General features: G+C 43.1%; 3 protein-coding genes across 8 annotated transcripts in view; 2 read left to right on the top strand and 1 right to left on the bottom strand.

Moving 5' to 3' along the window:
* cacna2d3 (calcium channel, voltage dependent, alpha2/delta subunit 3) overlaps positions 1-4,580 on the top strand; it is a 30,559-nt gene extending 25,979 nt beyond the window's left edge. Inside the window, exons 28-39 of one of the 2 annotated variants that reach the window (XM_088423677.1) lie at positions 857-934; positions 1,046-1,107; positions 1,308-1,352; positions 1,427-1,489; positions 2,097-2,167; positions 2,275-2,350; positions 2,431-2,471; positions 2,790-2,845; positions 3,366-3,483; positions 3,595-3,712; positions 3,791-3,868; positions 3,948-4,580. In XM_088423677.1, the coding sequence (XP_088279803.1) occupies positions 857-934; positions 1,046-1,107; positions 1,308-1,352; positions 1,427-1,489; positions 2,097-2,167; positions 2,275-2,350; positions 2,431-2,471; positions 2,790-2,845; positions 3,366-3,483; positions 3,595-3,712; positions 3,791-3,868; positions 3,948-4,040 (899 nt within the window). In that variant the 3' untranslated portion in view covers positions 4,041-4,580. Of the gene's footprint in view, positions 1-856; positions 935-1,045; positions 1,108-1,307; positions 1,353-1,426; positions 1,490-2,096; positions 2,168-2,274; positions 2,351-2,430; positions 2,472-2,789; positions 2,846-3,365; positions 3,484-3,594; positions 3,713-3,790; positions 3,869-3,947 lie in introns of those variants that run through there. The other variant, XR_015866612.1, reaches the window with a different exon arrangement.
* A 525-nt stretch (positions 4,581-5,105) lies between these two features.
* h1m (linker histone H1M) lies at positions 5,106-7,220 on the top strand. The gene is made up of 7 exons (XM_088422798.1): positions 5,106-5,241; positions 5,329-5,585; positions 5,872-5,971; positions 6,043-6,096; positions 6,155-6,202; positions 6,266-6,318; positions 6,990-7,220. The coding sequence occupies exons 1-7, from the start codon at positions 5,154-5,156 to the stop codon at positions 7,218-7,220; spliced, it is 831 nt and encodes a 276-aa protein (XP_088278924.1). The 5' UTR covers positions 5,106-5,153.
* Positions 7,221-8,338: 1,118 nt separating this feature from the next.
* On the bottom strand, positions 8,339-19,271 carry tmcc1b (transmembrane and coiled-coil domain family 1b). Of its 5 annotated transcripts, none has more exons than XM_088424060.1 (9): positions 19,217-19,270; positions 18,096-18,240; positions 17,327-17,504; positions 15,174-15,217; positions 13,795-14,560; positions 12,332-12,751; positions 11,308-11,792; positions 10,434-10,569; positions 8,339-9,274 (listed from the first exon to the last, which is right to left on the bottom strand). In XM_088424060.1, exons 5-9 carry the CDS (start codon positions 14,395-14,397, stop codon positions 8,954-8,956), a joined length of 1,965 nt encoding a protein of 654 aa, XP_088280186.1. In that variant the 5' UTR covers positions 14,398-14,560; positions 15,174-15,217; positions 17,327-17,504; positions 18,096-18,240; positions 19,217-19,270; the 3' UTR covers positions 8,339-8,953. The 5 variants fall into 5 exon arrangements, with proteins under 5 accessions (XP_088280186.1, XP_088280191.1, XP_088280187.1 ...); XM_088424065.1 differs by having other exon boundaries at positions 13,795-14,060; XM_088424061.1 differs by lacking the exon at positions 19,217-19,270 and adding an exon at positions 18,794-19,114.
* Between the last annotated feature and the right edge of the window lie 943 nt (positions 19,272-20,214).

Here is a 20,214-nt window from a genome sequence, read left to right as displayed (position 1 = left end):
TAGGCAAGACTATTTTTCCCACCCCATTGGCGTTTCACATACGCTTACAAGAAGTTCAATTTTAATTGCCTTTAACAGGATGTCACACAAATTAAAGACCAACGTCACCTCTCTTAATTGTCGAACCAGATAGTTTGAGTAATTTTTATATGTTCACACGCTTATTTAGGAGCATTGCTTTCAAATTCATCCTATGTTAGCTGTTTGGCATTCCTGGCTGTTGTGAATTTATTGTAAACGTGCTACTTTTCCACTTGAAAGAGGTTCTTTTACCCATAGTTGATTTTGTCTGGACTTTTTAAATAGTCAAGTGTTGTCTCATGTTATTTTAGTTTTCACATAGTTTGATAGTTCATCAAGATTTTTTTATTGCTTACATTAGTCACTTGCAAAGAGTTACATTAAGTACATTGGTATTTGAACTGCATATACTCTACAATAAATAACACCCAGAGAAATTTATTTTTTAATAATTGTAAGTGTTGTCACTCTGCCTGGGCAAGTACTTTTTTTAAAAATATTTTTTATTCATTCTCCTCTGCTACCAGTTTGTTTGTATTAAGTTTAAATTGTAACTCGACACTTTTTTTTTTTTTTTTTTTAGAGTTAATACTAGAAATAATTGGGGGGAGGATACGCGGTTAAGATAATAGATTAATACCGGTAATTATATTGAACTTTTACCCGGGTTTTGGCGTACCCTAGTGTCAAGGAAAGGGAATTGCATCCTAACCAAACACATGAGACAATCATTGGAAAGGCCAGGATGTATAAAACAAAACCTTGCTTACTGAATTTGGCGGTGGTGGGGGCTAGGATAGTAATTTTAATATATTCTCTCTCATTTCCCTGCCAGCTTTGGAGAATAAAAGTGTTGTTTTGGCAAGCACAGCAATCCAGCTCCTTGATGACAGAAAATCACCAATTGTTGCAGGTGATCTTAAGTTTTCCCCCTAATCGTTAACTTCACATGAACTATTATTTTTCAATATGTGGCGCCAGTTTTTGTTTGTTTGATTGTTTTGAATTTTATTTTTGCATTCAGCTGTGGGGCTTCAGATGAAGCTCGAGTTCTTTCAGAGGAAGTTTTGGACTGCCTGTAGACAGGTAATGAAACTACAGCATCTGTCATTTTCAACTTAAAAACCGCATGGCATGCCACTGAACCGTCTATGTTACTTGAACCGGTTCAAGTAACATAGACGGTTTCTGGCCTCACAACTGATTATCATTTTCAATGACGGCGTTTGGGACTCACTGTACTAATTATGTGTGAATGTACTCGAAAATCTTTCTTGTGTTGTCAGTGTACAGCTCTGGATGGAAAATGCAGCATTAGCTGTGACAGTGAGGTAGGTAGAATCACACCGTTATGATATACTATTTTTGAAGCCATTTCAGTTTGCTGAAAAGGTCTCGTTGCCAGGACGTCAACTGCTATCTCATTGACAACAACGGCTTCATTCTTGTCACGGAGGAGCCATCGCAGGTACTATTTGAGCATAGGCATGTTTGCTTGCACTGGAAATGAAGTCGTTTGAATGTGACATCCCACAGGGCGACATGCGATTGGCTCCCGGTGCGACATCGATGGATGAGGGCAGGACAATTCCTGCCCTCATTGGTTGATGTTAGCTTACAGGCTCAAGGCTAGATTGACATCCGAGAGCCGGCAGCTCCGGCCCTTGCGTGTTCTCCAACAATGGCCAAAGTATGGAAACGGGAAAGGATAACAGTACAGCTACTGTATAAGGTTTCATAATACTGCACTTTAATAATTAAAGACTTAGTTTATCTGCAGTGACCTTTGTCTCAAATATGGAAAGTATAAGTCCTTTTCATATTTTAAAAATTCTGGTACGCACACACTCATGCGTTAAAACTTCCTACTTCGCTCCGACTTTGCGGATTTCACGTTTCGTGGGGGTTTTCCGTTCCCATTAACCGTCAAAAACAAGGGAACGCTTTATGTTTTGCTCTATGTTGTACGGAAGCTTGCTTCAGTACCTGTTAAATTCCCTATTTCTGTACTATTAACATGTAATAGTAGTAGTTACTTCATGTGTGTCAGTTTTTTAATGAAGCTGGTCTCCCAGACAGGGCTCTTCTTTGGTGAGGTGGAAGGCGCCGTCATGAACAAACTGCTTCAAATGGGCTCCTTCAAAAGGTCTCACACCTTACCTAACATGACCCACAGTCATAGCTAATGCGTTTGATTCAGTCAAGTATAATAAAGGCTGCGATGCCACTGTAATCTCACATTTATTGCTGCAGGATTACACTTTACGACTACCAGGCCGTCTGCAGAGAGTACGCTGGGAGCAGTGATAATGCGCGCACTTTGTCAGATGTAAGTGGAGAATAAACAATGCTTTTAGAGCAGCTATGCATTCAGTACTAGTCGAGTATCCTCATCTTTCTCTTTTGCAGCCTTTCACTGTTGTCAAGTGGCTCCTGACTGAACTCGTTATGTAAGCATGAGTTATTATTATTTTTTCGATTAGCAAAGGATTCACAGCCGGAACACCGAGTAATGCCGCAACATATTTGTATGTTGTAAGATGAACCAGGCTTGCTTTGAAATGAAAAGATAACACAATACCACATGCGGTATACTGTATGGTGGCACTCTTCTGTATCATCAAGGACCAAAATACCACATACAGTAGGGCTTAACGTACGCTCAGTGCCGTATGCATCGTTCGTAACCCAAACCATATGTACATAGCTGTGTTTTTATGTATGTTAATTATGTTCAACTCTAATGGTACCATTTGTGTTGTTTTCAGTTTTCTGCTAGAATTTAACCTGTACAGCTGGTGGAACGTTGACCTTTCAGTCAAAGGTAACAAAAGGAGATTTATTGTCACAAGCCTGTACGCTCGGGCCACAATTTGGCACCCCTAATTTGCTTACCTTAATCAGCTACAGGCAAAAAGGCAATACATATATTTGAACAAGCGTATGATGCCAGGCGTTTCTACACTATTGCAAATGTCTACTTTATGGGCATTGTGCTGCTTCTTTTGGCATGTGTACCTTAGCCAACTGCAGGAAAAATAATATTGACAAATTGAGATAGCGTAAGCGAATACTGTAACAATTTCTCAGTAAGCTGCACTTTTATAGCTAAAAAAATTTAGCAAATACCGTATCTTGAGTCACTATCAACCTGTACATCATATAAAGTCAAATATGGTCATGCTGTACCTCTAGAAAGTTTGTGAGCAAACCCTGTGCGGTGTGACAAACTGAAAAGGTTGGTCGGACCAGTGTTAGCGGTATGGCCTTGAATTGTGTTCAAATAGGAATCGCTTAAATGCTTACATTACAATTGAATTCCTCTGATGTTGGGTTGTTTGCAGCTCAGAGACCCCGGGGTAAGACTACAATGGTGCCATGTGACACAGAATACCCCGCCTTTGTCTCAGAGCGCACTATTAAAGAAACCACCGGAAACATTGAATGTGATGGCTGTGTCAGGTACCAAATGTCTTCACCGTCATAAAAAAGAGCGGAGATGATACACCACCGTACCTCTGCGGTTGCTTTTACAGTATTTGCTGAGTGATGTCATGTCTCGGCATGTTGCAGATCCTTTGTCATCCAGCAGATTCCCAGCAGCAATCTTTTCATGGTTGTCGTGGACAACAAGTGCGACTGCGGCAACGCTCCGCCAGTAACCATGGATCCCATTGAGATCATGTATATCCTTTCCCATTTGATTTCATGTCATTTGATTCATTTCACAACTCCAACGCATCGTCACCTTGACCGCGCTGAACATAACGAATCCCTCAAGTGCGATAGACTGAAGTTTCAGAAGGACCGAAAGAAGCCGGAATCGTGTCACCCTTTCCACCCCGAGGTAGGACTCGAACGCATGGTCCACGCGGCCCTCACGTTAGGTCTAATAACGCTGACGTCATGTTCGATGCGCTCCGCAGGAAAATGCGATGGAGTGCGGTTCGGCTTCGCGACTCTGCAGTCGTCTGCCCGCAGCTTTGCTCCCCTTAATAGCAGCCAGTGTCAGCAGGTGACCGTCGGCGGCGGACGTTTGCAGCAACCGATACAGGATTTAACAAAAGGCATAAAAACAATAAACACGTAGGAAACAAGGCCACTTACAAATAGTTTCTTTGCATTTCTGCAGGAAGCGCTTTGGTGAGAACAACGTTCTAACACTTGAAACACATCCGTCCATGCAGAGAAATTGTTGGCGTTTTTTTTGTTTTTTTTTCCCCGCAAGTTTTTGCAGATTATGCCATGTCAGATTTGTGCCATGGACAAATTTGTGTTTGCTGCGAGGACATATACAAAGAATGCAGAACAGGTCAGAAGGTAGTTTGAGCAACAGATTGCGAAAACACTGTTCAAATCTATTTTTCTTCATACTGTATATTTTAGATTTATCCATGTGGAACATGTAAAATAAGAGAAATAAGAGCACTTTAACTCGCTTTATTCTGCCATTTGTCATTGTCAAACACACTGCTGATGCATGGTTTAACAGCGTGTTCAAAGAATGTCAAATATCTTTATGTCACATCAATAAAAAGACATTTTCCTCAACAACACAATGGTTGTGTTTGTTAGTTTGTTGTGACTAAACAATTAGCAACATTCTGAATCAGATAGAAATGACAACGGTTGGTTAATATATTAATTTTCTATCATGCAGAAGATAAAATATGGTTAAAACATTGGCTCTGTTATAGCTTTTGCATTGCATATTTACCTCAACAGTTGAATAGGATACGTGAACAGCTACGTTCACACTAGAGAGCTGAGAACGCTTACATATTTTCATTTTGAGTTCGTGATTTTGGGATCACGTGGGCCTGAAATATGCCTAATGTTAAATTCTTGCAACAAAAAAGTAGGTGAGAGAAAGGAACCCCCTTTTTTTAGGGTAAACCCGTACAGGATTTGATACAATATTCATTAGCTTTTCGTTGGGGCCGGTTGGCACGGAGAGACCAGATTTGTGATTTTTTTTTTTTTTTTTTTTAATCCTGATTGTTAATTGTCTGCAGCTTGTGAGATGACGATTCACCTGTTGCCTCTCGGGTCAAAAGTCAGAGCTGCTCACCGTTTGAACGAATGGCTGCTTTAAATAGGTCGTCTTTTATTTCTTTTTGACTTGTACAACTATGCTTCCTACAAGGCGAACATTTGATCTTAATAAAGTGGAACCCAACAGCGACGTGCCAATCCCCAGAAAAGTGGAGAGGAAGTCCGGTAAAAAAAAAAAAAAAAAAAAGAGTTTCTTGGGTGGGTTCGTCGGCAGTCGAGGATTGATGCTAACGTTTCCTTTTTCTTGACTAGTCTCGGTGAGTCTGCGTAAAATAACCCCGCATCCGGGCACGAGCATCATGGTGGTACAGGCTCTCAAAGAACTTGACTCCAGACAAGGAGTGTCCAAGCAGGCCATCCAGAACTTCATCAAGCGCAAGTACCCCTCCGTGGACGGCATCCGTCTTAAGTACTACATCCGCAGAGCCCTCAAGAAAGGCCTGGAGGACGGCACTTTGGTTCGGCCTGCCAACTCCGTCGTTACTACGGGCATGCTTGGCAAATTTCGGGTACGGTCACGAGCGGTCTTTCTCAACTTTTTAATTGCGCCTAAGCACGAATTTTACGGTCTAAATAGCTCATTGCACACAGTTGACAAAATGATCCAAATGTTGAAATACTCTACCGCAAATAACGGAATACAGAACTTTAGTTGAGCACAGGCTTGTATTTTCTGCCATCTAGTGGCCAAATGTGAAATTTCAGGCTCGCCCTATGTTCCTGGCAGAGTTGAACTAAGAGGTGTCATGAATAATTTTGGACATCAAGTGAAATTAGGTAACATTTTGTGTCAAGCTTGCACCAAAGCGTAAAGAACCCAAAGCGAAGACTGAGAACGAGGAGCCCAATGTGCAAAAAACCACCGCAAAGGAAGCGCCAAAGAAGAGTAAAGCTGGTAAGAGTCAAACTCGTCAGCTCTCTTGAAACTGTTACCATGAAAAATAACCTTTTTGTTTTTGTTGTAAGGTGGCAAAAAGAGAACCGCTTCAGACGAACAAGTAAAACCACCAAAGAAAGCTGGTAAGTCAAGCATAATATCTCAGGAACCTATGTAGGACTTTTCTTGTTTTGCTTTAAGGTGCCAGAACAAAAACTGCAGATGAAGTAAAACCACCAAAGAAAGCTGGTAAGTCATACTAATCAGCGATGGAACGGTTGCAATATCGAATTAATTTATCTATCTTGTAAGGTGGCACAAAGGGAACTACTGCAGATAAACAAGAAAAACCACCCAAGAAAGAGGTGAGAAGTAAATTAAGTTTACAATTATTGCTACATGTCTACATAAATCTCGATTAAGTATTTTTGTTTGTATTCTCCCCAAAGTTGCCATGTAAACACAATTAATACATCGGCGTTTTAACCATCGTGCAGCATTTTGTCCAGTCCTTTGATCCCTTTATATCAAATGCATTTCACATCAGAAAAAGCATTTGAAAGAACGCTAGGAGCTGAAATTTCACCCAGATGGTCACATCAGTTCAACATGGCATGACCGGAAATACGCCGTCCCTTGGCTATACTGCAAGAATTATGTGGAAGAAAATAAAATACTGCGCAAGGGTTAAAACATTAAAGAAGCTGCAGAGCTTAACTCTTTCACTCCCATTGGGACAATGCTTCCCACCGCTTTTCAGAAAATGGCAGTGGGTAAGAAGAAAAGTTATTTTTTTTCGAGGAAAAAAACGTTTCAGTAGTGAAAGGGTTAAACGTCCTGCCCTACAAGTGTAGAAATAATAACATGCCTCCTGATTGCAAATAAGGGCTGTACAGTCATCTTGTGGCCCAAAGAAATTGATGTCAAATTGGCAAGCTTTGCTCATTTTCATAGTCATTATTTGTTATTCTTTTAGCTATATGCCATATGAGAAGTAGAATATACTTGCAATAATCTTTTTTTTGCCTCTACTAAGGCTACAAAGCCTCCCAAGAAGCCCAAGAAAGCGGAATCTCCCCCCATGCCGAAAGCAAAGAAACCCCAAGCAAAAAAAGCAGCAAATGAGAACAGCAAGGAAGCAAGTGTAAGAACCAAAGCAAAACCCAAGGAAACCGAAAAGATGAACGCGAAACCCAAAGAGGCGAAGGGTAAAGCAGACAAAGCGTTGCCAAAAACTGCTGCGAGAAGGAAGAAGAATACAGAGTGAAATTATTTTTCTACAATTTTATTTGTCAATAAAAATGCCTAACTTTTTGTACCTCTTGACCACTGTGTAATCACTGGACCTCTTCAAAGGTCTTTATCTTAAATAACCCAAAGGGCACATGGCGGCTATTTTTTTTTTTTTTTTTTTTTTACCCTCTCTTAATTCATGATTCCGGAGTTGATTTGTTTTATATGTGCTTTGGAAAGTCGACAAATGAAGCACTTGACCTTTTTGACTTAGATGGCACTCCTGGTTTAAATCTGGAAATTTGATACATTTGCTGCACTTTTTTTTTTTTTAAACCAAGAGTACCCTGTAGATCAGTGTCCGCGGTCCGGTACCGGTCCATGGATCAACTGGTACCGTTCCGCGTGGGCTGCACCTGAAATAATGTTTTGGAGATGATTTAGTTTTAACAGTTCATATCTTTGTGCTTAATGTTTTTTTGGCGCCGCCTCTGGCCGCCGTTTATATTACATTCATAGTGATAAGGACGATGTGGTTTTTCGATCAGCCAGCACCGCAATATAAATGGTGATTTAAAAAGATTGGGGACCACTGCTGTAGAGGATGCGATATGAGTCAGCCTGGCTGAAAGCTAGTCTAAAAAGTTAAGGGTTCCAAAAAACGGGTGGCAAATGATTTGTCAAGCCTCAGACAGTCAAAGCAAAACCAAGTACATTTTTTTTCTTCATAGCAACGGTGAATGTTTCATTAGAAGCAAAAAGTTTACACTTCTGTTTGTGTTATCTGCACAATTGGACACAATGTTTAAAATTGTCAGATTGCAATTTGGTTGTACTTGTAGCATTGGACATTTTTTTAAATTTCAGGATATACCTAGAAATATTGAGAAAAATACTAAACTGTCCTGAAATTAGATTTTAGACGCTTCTGCATCCTTCCATTGTTCTGTGATCCAGAAGATCATCGGTGCCATTCTTGATCGCGACTTGAGAAATCTTCCACAACTTGACCAGGTTTTTGGACTTACCGGTAGGTATGTGTTTGGTTGCTCCAGCAATCAAGTGTACAATTACAGCAGGAAAAACTTGTTTTGAGCACTTGAAGTTGTTTTGTACATCTACGCCGCTGCAAAATAATTGTGAACGACACGATTTTGAATTACGCCTTTTAAAAGAGGGAATTTATTGATCTTTTAAAAAAAAAAAAAAGTCTGGGCTATTTCATTGTCACTAATGGGAACAGTACGGAAGCACTGAGTCTTTGAACACGTGGTGTGCTCTTCAAGTATGTTAGTTGAGTTCATCGATCATCTTCAGCAGTGAAACTTCCATCTGACTTGCACACGTCATACGAAGCCATGATGATCGTTTTGAGCCAGTGCTGCTGTGCAAACGCTCAGTTTTTCAGTGAGGAAGAGTTGGTCACAAAAGCTTTTTTTTTTTTTTTCAACCAAAGAAAGAAAGCAGGCGGATAGGGTAAAAGGGGTTAAAAATTAATCACGGTGTCACAGATGACTTTTAAAAACAAATAAATATCCCTTCAATGATCTGGGGAAATCCCGTTAAAAGAAATAAAGAGGATGTCTGGTGTGGGGCGACGGTGTCGAGTGTTCCACGTGTAAACAAAGTGACTCAGGAGAGAGAAATAAAGTGTGCGGTTCTCTCAAAGCCACGATTGCACCAAAGACGGCGAGCCCGGGGGTCCCTCTCGGGCGATGAAGCCACGAGCGGAAAGCGGGAGAGCTCGGAGCCCGGCGTGCCGTCGCGTCATCTGGGGTGCAGCAGGAAGCGGTGCAGGTATTCGGAGAAAGCGTACCAGTGCCTCCAAAGGAAGGCCGCCAGGACCACCAGCAGGAGCGTGGAGATGGTGCGCCCGCGCGTCTTCATCAGCGGCACCACGCAGTTGGCCACCGTGGACACAAAAACCAGCAGCACGGCCATGACGGCCAGCAGCACATTGATCAGCTTGCCCAGGAGCGTCCGCGCCGTGGCGTTCTCCAGACCCTCCAGCTGAACCACCTGCTGCTGCTGTTGCTGCAGCTGAAGCTCCATCTTGGAGATGCGCGTCTGGCAGGCCTCCAGCGCCTCCTGGATTATGTTACATTGAAAACGGCTGCATGGGACACCAATTACAACTAGGGGAGCAACGATATTACCAAATTGATTGTGTGAATGCTAAAAGCATTTTTTTCAAGTGTGCCCCACAGTGGATATTCACGGAAACGTAGTTGGGTGAGGTATCACTAGTGCTTGAAGAGTTGACTCAACAAAGTCGCCTCTGAATATAATAAAAATTGTCTTAAAAATATCAGTGATGAGGGTACTGTGACTTGCTAAGCACAATTAAATACATGAATGTTAATGTATGTATTTACTCGTTTGTACTAAATATGGTACACATTTTAACGTACCAAATATTCCTTTTTTTTTAAAAAAGTGTTCAATGGAAAAAAAAAAGCTGTAATTCTGATAGCGTGATATCTTTGCTCATGGGTGTCATACCATTAAAATCTAACATTGGCTGATGCCTAGTTGTAGCCCAAATTAAAATAACACGCATGTAAAGGCCAGGTATTATTTTTGTCAACTTTGAGTCTCTATCCTCACTCTCAACTGTCGCATTGGCGCCTGCATGTTTAAAAAGCAGGGCTTGGTTTCACTGCGGTTCATGTGAGATTTAGTTTTTTAAAATTATATTTATTCGATTTTTTTTTTCTGATTATAATTATATGTCTTGGCTCATAAGGTTGGGAAACATTTGATATTGTAAAAAAAATGACTTTACACTATGTTCACGCCAATCCCACTGATTCAAACACAGTATTATGATTAATATTGTGTCCATGGAACATAAGTTAAGTAGCAAAAGCCACCCGTTTTTTTCTGTCAGAGGGGCGGCCGTTTTGCTACTTGCTATCGACTGAAATGACATCACGGCTGCTCAGGGCTCAGGTAACAACCAATCACAGCTCAGCTTGCAAATATCCCAGGACCAAAGTCAGAATTTCGTCGACAGAATGCCCTGTTAAGAATAGTGGGGGCGCATAAAACATTTTGGGTTGATTTCCCCTTTAAGAACTGATGTGAATTCCAAGTTATTGTGACATCATTTGATGCGTCGCGCTTTTCCGGTAGATGACCTCAGAGTCTCGGCATCAACCCTCCCACTCATTGTTGGTCAACTAACACAATAAGAGTACGTCACGCCCGCCGTGTGTTTATCAAGGGTGCGGCCAGTATCGCTTACCTGAATGTCTCTGGCACGTTCGTTGGATTGGTAGGCGATCTTCTCCTCCATGCTGGCCAGTTCTTGTTTCAAGTTGAGGATTTCATTCTGGTGCAGCTCAGTTAGATCGTTGAGCTGCTCCTCCAAGCGCTCGCACCTGTACGGTAGCACGGGCACCAGTGTTTCTATTAGCTCATTGACTGCCAACGTAATTCTAATCTAAATTTTGGAATCGATGAAGAAGGCAAAATCAGGCCTTCTACTGACTTTTGACACGAACTGCCGTCAACAAAGCAAAAGACGTGTCAAGTGAGCACACAAAGTAAGACCCGTTCCTCCTATTGTATCAGTCTCCTCGTAACCACACCTCGTAACAACGGTTCCGTGAAGTATTTACGACATACAAACGTGGATTGTCCGTCCATTTGCTCCCAAACGCACATTTTCGCCACTTGGATATTTTCTACACTAAAACTGTAACTTATAAACGAAATGTTGCCGTTTACTTGGCCAACTCGGAGCAAAAATCTCTGCTAGCCAACCCTGGAGGAAAAACAAGCATGTATTTACTCTTGGCCGGGCTGTACAAAGGCCTTCTATTGTCATGACGCGTCTCGCAAGTTATTTTTATCTGCTCGGGCGGGAGCGGTGCTGAGAGCGCAGAGTAAGCAAGGAATCCTTCAAAATGCCTCAGACGGGAAATAACACTTCAGGGGTGTTTAGGTTGAGAAATTAACATGACGTGGTTAATTTCCACAATACGGGCCCTTTAACCACCAGCCCAGGAAAGGTGTATCTGACGGCCATAGCCATCAATGGCAGTTAAGGAGAGAGCGGAATTTGCAGCGCAACATTTTGCCTCGCGCTCAGCGTGAGATTGCGGCGGTGTTGTTACCTGAATCGCTCCTCTTGTAGGGCTTCCATGATCATAGTGTAGTCGCGTTGATAGTGCGACTTTAAATTGTCAAAGGACTCTTCCAGGCGACCTTGGTTGTCCCGCAGCTCTTGGATCTCGTGGAGTATAGCGTCCAATCCCGACGCCTGTGAAGGATCGAGTGTGTTCCCCCTGGAGCTAGGGGGCCCCCCGGGGCCTCCGGTGTTACTGTTGGCCCCGGCGGAGCCCGACGTGGCGCTGGAACAGTCGTCCTCGCTGCCGTACTTCGGACTTGACTGCAGGTGGCCAGCGGCGAGGGTTCTCACGCCCCCGGGGCCGACCCCCTCGTCGCCCGGCGTCTCGTCCAGTGAATCTTTGAGGGCGGCGATGTTGTCGGCGCTTCCGAACTTGTTGCGGATGAGAAAAGCAAATTCTCTCGGCTTGGACACCACGGCTCCGGCCGCCGAGTGAGTGGCTTGGGAAATGCTGGAGAGGCCGCCCGTCACCTGTGAGGGTGGAAAGTTAGTCCAACGCTACAATTTTACTTTTTTATCCATTTTCTATATTGGTTAGCAACTGAACTACAGGCTCTACAATTGAGTAATAGTTTTTCTTAGTGGGCAAAGGCAGTTGTCTATTTCAGCAAATGCAAACATAATCTCATACAAACAATAACAAATAGTTGAGGCCGTTTCCAGAACATTTCACAAAATGGTCAAACCAGGAGCTTTGAATTTTAATGTCAGGAAAACGCCCGTTTTGGCCCTGTTTTTCACGCTGTTGAGAGTAGTCTTTATCAGCCGTGAGCCTCGCGAGGACGAGCGGTCATTGAGCGGCAAGAGAACGCGGCAGCTACGAGCTACGGCTAAGAGCAAACGAGGCATTTTACTTCCTGGTTAGAAAGCTCGGTACCATAAAGCGCACATTTAATAATAATTTAATTTGCCGATGTGCCAAACAGAATTCATATACACATATTACACTGTGGTATTTAAAGTATTTAAATATCATGTGATGGCCCCTTCAATATTTGACTTCCACGCACCTTGGCACCGACATCTTTGAGGCCCTGGTGCATGTCTCGCAGGACGTCTTTGGGCTGACGCGGGATGCCGTTGTGCTCCACCTCGCGAAGCTTGCGGTGGTAGTTCTCCAGCTTCTTCTGCAGATGTTGGATTGTCTGAGAGGACTTCTGGTTCTTCTTCTCAAACACCTGTTTGATTCGCACGCTCTGCAGCTTGTCGGCGTTGTTGGCCAGCTTTAGGTACTCGGCCACATTGTCGTCGCGCGCCGTCTGCTCGATTTTGATTTGTTCGGTGAGTTTGAGGATCTTCTGCTGGAGCTGTGCAATGGCCTGCTTGGTGCGCTGAGGGTCCGGCGTGCTGTCGACCGCGTCGTAACCATCCGCGCCGTAGGAGACGGCGTTGGGTGAGGCGGCGGGAGCCGATCCATCGTAGCGATCCGGCTGTAGAGAGAGGATGGAGAAAATGCTCCAGATTAGTACACAATAATTCTTGTGTTGATGGGCAATTTCTCACACATAAGTTTAATTGAAAGGCCTCTTTCTAGTAAGTAAAAATGAGGGCACGGGAAGCCTGTACAACAATAAATGTGACTTACTGGAACAGTAAGCCTGATTTAGCTTTTTGTTTCTAGCACAGGTGCGCAAGCATGATAGCTCTGTCAGCTATGTAAATAGTAACACAGTATGAACACACTATTGAATAAAACAACAAAAGAAGAGGAATGTGGTAGAGTAATGCATGACGCATTACTGCTGGCAAACTCTCTGTCGGCCTTTTTGTGGCTTTTTGTGTTTCTGCTATTCCGTTCAAATAACTGCAAAGAGACACATCTCTCACCCAAACATGATGGGGCCCGGCCTGATGATTAACAAGGGAATCTGCCAATTAAAATGTAGCGCTAGCTGGTAAATGCCTGGCCATCAGTTATGGCAGCTTGTGAATGAATGTGCTTGTTTTGATACCGTTTGTGTTAATTACAGGGATTGAAAGTGCACTGCTAGTGCTTGTTTGACTATAAATAGCAGTGGTAACCTATGCCCTTCACTGCAGACCCCAGTAAAAGTAGTCAAAGGCAATGAATGAGTAACAATGAGTAAAACGCTTTTCTTTTTGCTGATTTTCTAACTTGTTACAAATCACAACTTCTTTTGTAGTCAATTTGAAAAATATATATAACAAAAATTAATATAATATTAATAAAAAATTAATATAACAATTAAATTGTTAGGTGAAGTCCTTGCATTGACATTGATACATTGCATTTGTGATCATAGAAGTGCCATTTTGGATGAGTATCTTCTTTTTAAGTGGAAAATGTTCCAAAATTTAAGAACATCTGTCATACTCGACTTTTTTTTACCTGTTTATTTCTACATTATTCAAATTTCAGAATGTTTGATCGTTTCGGCCTTCAATTACAGCGCCTCCCAGATTCAACCAAATTCCGCCGTTTATTGCCTTGATTGGAATTGTGGCCACTAACCTTGTCGGGTTCCTCGGTGGAATGGTAGCCGGATGTAAGCAGCATGTCCTGCAGGGCGGGGCTGCTGGGCGTGTCGGTGGTGGAGGAGGAGCGAGGGCGCCCAGCCTGCAGCAGGGCCTCGTGGGTGCTGCGCCGGTGAATCTGGGGGCTGCCTTTCTGCGGGGCTTCCCCGGTGGCCCCGCCCTTGCTCCGGCGGCTCTGCAGGCTGGTGCCTCGCTTCATCATTGGCGGCGCCCCGCGGATCTGCTGCAGGACGCGGCTCAGAGCTGCGGGAGGGGCGGAAGCGGCGGGGCCGTCAGAATCCAAGGAGAGGGCCGAGGACACTCGAGCGTCCCCGCCTTCCGGGACGGCGTCGGCGGGCTCCGAAACGGTGGCGCTTGCGCAGGAAGCAGCGGTGTCATGCGGTGACACGGACGAGCGTCTGCGCTGTGGCTGGAAAAGCTGCTTCAGGCCGTGACCCAGTGCTCCCATGTTCTCCAGGGCGTTATGGGTTATTTTGGATAAACCATGCTCCGACTCCGATGCCCTGCGACCGCCCTCCAGCTCCACCCGGCCTCCTGAATCCGCTTCCTCTGGACACAGCTCACCACAACCCTGATCCATCTGAGGCCTCCAGGTCTACTCGGGAGGGGAGGGGGGGTGCACAGGGCTAGCTAGATGGCTTTGAGGCCCCCCACCCCTCCCCTGTGTGAGGTCGGTTGGACGGCGCTCAGTTGAACTTTCTGAGTGGGCATGCATCTGTGGCGTGGCTCAATGACATGCTTGTCTACCACAAAAACAATGATAAGAAAAAAATGAATTATAACATGCAGAAGTGAGTGTTTAACAGAAGAAGCAGAATTTAAAGCAGTGAGCAACATAAACTGTTGGTGCACAGACATCCGTTTTGTTTCTTGAAACTATAGCGATTATATAAAAGACTGTGACTCTTGTTTTGACAATGTCAATAGTCATGAAATATATGTGGCATGACTGGTGACACCAACTGGCTAAAACCAACAAAAAGTACTTAAAATAAAATATATAAGTTGAGAACAGTTTCTGAAATGTGGAAATCTGGCATATGACCAGGTTCGCCCCAACTCTTAAATATTTTCTGTCAGAGAGGAAAGCTTCCATTTCAGAAATTATTCAAGTGATTTATGTGGATGACATAAACAAATAGAAAACAAAAATTGTGAAAAGATGTCAAATAAATCCTAAATTGAAAATGAGAAGCTGATTCAATAACCATGGATTGCTACCGGCCTCTTCCCCCTTCACCTCATTTCTAGCTCAAAATCTGCAATGAGTTGTAGTCAAAGGGCCAATCAAATTTTTTTGCGAATAAATAATTGGGATTCCTGCAACAAAAGAGTAATAAGGACCCAATCACTTACCATCAGCCCAACCTCTTGTCTTCTAACTCACAAAACAGGACTGGCTAAGGACAAAAAAAGAAAAAAAAATAACTAGCACACTCACGAGTACAACTTTAGTAACACTTGCACCATTTAACGATCTGCGTGTTATACAAAAGTATGCAACAGTGTCATCTTAAGCTTTACAGATGCCATCTCTGTGACGCATGCTGTGTGTATTACAGTAATGACGTCTACCCGATACTCACTGAAAAGGAGGCGTCAACTGTGGAAAACACACCCAGCAATTAATTGTGTAATTGCACCATCTATTACCGATGGCCATTATTTAAGGATGTGCATTATGATCCTGGAATTGTACCGCCTTATGAATCACAGTCATTAGAAAATGAAACGGATGCACAGCATTTATGTAGCTTGCATTACCCGTCACACTTCTAATATGTCATGACAACAAATAGGGGCACGAATGCAAGCTGGAAAAAAAACGCTTGAAGGAAGTGCCAGTGTGCAACTAGTGACATCCAAGTGTTTGTGTGTGTGTGTGTGTGTGTGTGTGTGTGTGTATGTGTGGGAGGGGGGGGGCTGTCAAATATCACTGCTGTAAGGCCAGTAAAGATGCACACAAGCCTTCATTTGCAGCTATGTCCTTTTGTTTGAAACAGCACTAGCATGACTTGTTTTTCTTTTTCATATAATAATAACACGCACAACGCATGCATACCGTGTTGCTCATGTAGGACATGACCCTGTTTCATTGTGCATTCAGCAGCACAACATTCACTTGAAAAGATTAGACAGCAGGTGTTCACGTTTTTATGTTCCCATTTTGAGCAGCATTTAGAAAATTACAATTGAAAGCATGACGTCTCCTTGCCACGAAGGGAAACAGCCCTATCTGAGTCCAGAACCTACAGTATGCTTTATTACATGCACGATCAAAATGATTCCATGAGTCAGTAGCGTGATCAAGTGCTTATTCTAAAATTGCTTTGTGGCTTTTTGGAACACCTATTCAAAAAGATAGATTGCCATCACGGATGACTTCACGTGACCAAGAGCTCGGTTTAACAAGCATCAAAAGATTAGCTCGACACACTTCTTGCATCTTTATTTGATAGAACTACCTTGATAGTCTTTGTACTTTAATGATATACTGTAAGTCTATAAGTCCACCTGATATAAGTGTGACGCGATCTCGTTTGCGCTTTCCGGATGAACACAACAAGCAATCTAACTAGAGACCAAGCAGTCAATCGATGTACTTTTACAAGCTCTGATTGACTGGATTTGTGGCACATTTGTATTGTGTGTGCAACACTGAGCGCGCAGAGTACACAACTCGAGCGAGCGGAGAGCGAGATTTTGAGCAAGGGAGGGCTATCGTGAGCGAGCAAGGAGAGATTTTGAGCGAGCGAAAAGTTTTTCTGCGCTCAAAATCCATCGCTGCTCGCTCAAACTCTTATCATGGCTCGCTCGCAATTGTGGCACAAATATAATTCCATAAGGTAGGACATCACTGAAGGCCTAAGTGTAAAATGCACGGACCGCCACTGATGCACACACACACACGCGAAAAGTCTAAACACCCCTGGTTAAATGTCAAGTTTTTGTGAGTCCTTTGAAAACAAGATTCACACCTACAGACAATTTTTTTTCAACTATTCTAAGGAGATAAATACTGAAAACCGAAGTTATAAGGAGTCATTTCATCAATGCGCCTGCTATGGTGTGTTTGTGCACAATGAAAAAAAAAAAAAACACATTGGAAGCAAACATTCCTCGTATGCTTGGAGCAAATAACCGCCAAGGGCAATGAAATTACAGCAGCGTCCGTCTCTTAAGCTCAGGGCAAAGTGATCTTGCTGAAATGGGTCAGCCAACATTCGCCTATCTCTCTTTGCACATTGCAACGCTCCAAGGTCACACCATCAGGGTGTTGTGCGTGTTGTGGAGCATTTAAGCTTTTACTTAGAATTCAGACCCATTAAGCAGGCGAGAGACAATTTGTATTCTTGTGTAATTGTTGCAGAAATTTGGAGCCAATCCATTAGAGTGAAATATTTGTATAAATTGTGTTCGGGTGGATAATGGAGCTCTTCTGAAAGTACAAACAGTAACCGTCCATTAAGCAATTAGAACCTAAGTAGAGAAAACCAAAATGAACATACCTTCAGATTTTGTCATCAGCAAGTAATATGTGGATCACCAGACAGGGTACAAGGATTAAAATTCCAAGCAAATGTCCAGCACCACCTCCTCTGGGTGGAATCCTCCAAATGAAAATCTGACAGAATGGCGCCTTCTTTTTAGTCAGCTGTCTCCATTAATGTTTAGAAAGATGACATGCTGCAAGATTTTGAAAGGAAAAGAAAAACCCTCAGAAAACACTCATTAGGGTATGAATTTTGTGCTCAAAGCCATTTCCAGGAAATATAGGATGCTAATGACAAAGTGAAAGGCTCTTGTCAAAGTTGAACTTTCGTACAAAGGTTGTTTATTTAAACCAGAACAGAAAGGTAAAGCAAACGTTTGACGTGTACTCATCAGGTGCATGATGACAAGGACACACAAAGGACAGCACTCCCTTACACGTGAGCCAGCAGCCGAGCAAACAAAAATAAACTGTACTGTTTTGGCAAAATAGAAGGACGGTTTAAATTCTCACAGCACTGACACCCAAAGCCCTTCCCTAGTAATTACACACACGTTAATTAATGAAGGGATGACCCCTTTTGGGAGCACTGCAGGCTTGCCTAATATTAAATTACAGCAGTCTATAGGCCAAGATGTCAATACAGTTAAATGTTTAATGCAATTCAATTCTTGCAAATGCATTCCTAGAAGACATTGTGGGTAAATAGGAGCTCATTAATAAGTTACAGGCATATCCAGTCTTGAAAATGGGAAGATGTCGTCATAAACACATATGGTGCCTACCTGACAAATAAGCCCGATACAAACAAACGACTGTTTGACCGCAAATCGCCTGGGCTCAAGGGGTTAGAGTTAAGAAGAGGATGAAACAAGCTGCTTGTTAGCTAGACCTCGTAGGCCTGCCTCCCTTTTCCATTGTTAACAATACCTGTTTAAAAGAGAACACATAAGTAGTTAATGCACGTGACTGTGCAGTCAACCATTGTGGCAGTTAAACGATGTGTGCATTGCTGTGCCTGTTTTTGGTCGGATCATCTTCTCTCGAGACACTTTAGCAAGGCAGGCTAACTTGCTTCGCCGGAGGGTGTTGATTTTATTGCACGGCGCGCACCGATGCAGCAGCGTTCCATTACTTCACGTCAAGACACATCGGGGTCATTCGGCGTGTGGTACTTTCACGAAGCAGCAAATGGACCTTTTAGCATAATTTGATCTCCCCGAACGTGCATTACGCTCGTTTAATCATCACGTGGAGAAATTTCACTCCAGGATAGTCATTGTCATTGCTGTGAGACAATGTCAGTGCACGCATTCATTCTACCGACAGTAGGTTCACAAGTACAGAGTTTTCTGATCTGGATAATAAAGGTGTATTAACGTGGTTGGTTCTTTTTTTGTCGACGCTATTTGAAGTTTTGTACGCGGTGCAGCATAATGTGCTAAACAAACTACAAGTTTAAATTGTTACGTGTCAAACTTACCGGCATGTCCAATTATATTCCGGATGTGTTGCAGACATTGGCCTTGGCACTCAATACAGCGGACAATCACTGTTATCAACTTAAATACTGCATTTACTTGTTAGGGCACACTTGAGAGAGGATTCGGTTTCCGTTTTGACCCAAAAGTAAACAAACCTCGCCCCACCCCGACTAGCTGGGCCACTAAAACAGGCGCCCACTGTGCGCCTGGTTGGCCAATCAGCCCGTCGCTTAGCATGCTGGCTAGCTCCCCAGCTAGCTACTACTGCAGCTAACTAGCTCCGGGCAAACGGACCCATCGACAACAGCCCAAACAAGCATAGGCGGCTTCGTCCCTCGCACCGGTTGACCGGCGGTACACGGAATCGGATTTCACATAGAAAGTAATTCACAAAGTCGGCGGTTATGTCGGCGTCAACTTACATGGGCGCTGAGAGGATTGTGTTGGTGACCGTTCATCTCTCCCGATGGAGGAACACTCCCACGATGACGTCATATAGCGTGCTCGCAGTCAAAACACACAACGCTTGAAACGCGCAACGCACTACATGTTTTCAGTCTTGCATTCGAATACCACCCGAAAATAATAATACGTGGGTAAAAGTAAAAACATTTAACAGAAAAAACTAACGCCTAAGACGTTTGCAAAATAAATAAATCTAAGTTTAAAATTTGCATTTATGACATGTCTGCCATGCCAAGTCCTATTTTCAAAAAATTGAGTTGTAGGCTATAATAATAATACAATTTCGAGGCAGTTCAATAAAAAATGTAACTTGAACAAAGTTTAACTTGTTGGAGGAAAAATAACTCATGTATGCTCATGAAAACATTTGTGCTTATCCTAATTGCTAATGAGCGAAAATAACCTGGCTATCACATTAACTAAGAGGACACAAACTCACGATTGCGGACATACAGGACCACAAAAAGTAGGATAGATTCAGACAGTAGATGTAACAACCACCCCTTAATTCCAAGTCATGGAAATTGTTGTTTTGTTATTAAACATTGACAGATAGTAAATTCCCCACTCCTAGCTGCGCTCCTGGATAACCATTAGTCCTCAGCTTCCCTTAGGTGTGACCTTGGATGACAAAGGACACGCATGGCGTGGCAGTTGGGCTAATGCTCCTGCTTGACAAGGACAGAGTATGAAGGATGATTGACGAAAGGATCTGAAATTCTGTGCAAAGGCATCGTATACCGGCAGATAAGAGTGTGTGGGTAGTAAAACGGCTTTTGATGATGATAGAAAGATTTCCCAGAGGAATTCAAAAAGGGAATCTGATCAGCACCGGGGTAAAGGGTGTGTTCGGAATCATTTTGAATTTGTCCATCTGGCAGCCTCAGTGGGAATGACTGGAGAGATTGTGATTGAAGATTATGAATTTGTGGCTTTGAGGAGGAAATAGGCATCT

This window comes from Hippichthys cyanospilos, chromosome 9 (assembly GCF_059441005.1).
Source record: "Hippichthys cyanospilos isolate Australia breed blue-spotted pipefish chromosome 9, RoL_Hcya_1.0, whole genome shotgun sequence".
Lineage (NCBI taxonomy): Eukaryota > Metazoa > Chordata > Actinopteri > Syngnathiformes > Syngnathidae > Hippichthys > Hippichthys cyanospilos.
The sequence above is the reverse complement of the archived record's forward strand: the minus strand, read 5'-3'. Positions and strand labels throughout refer to the sequence as shown.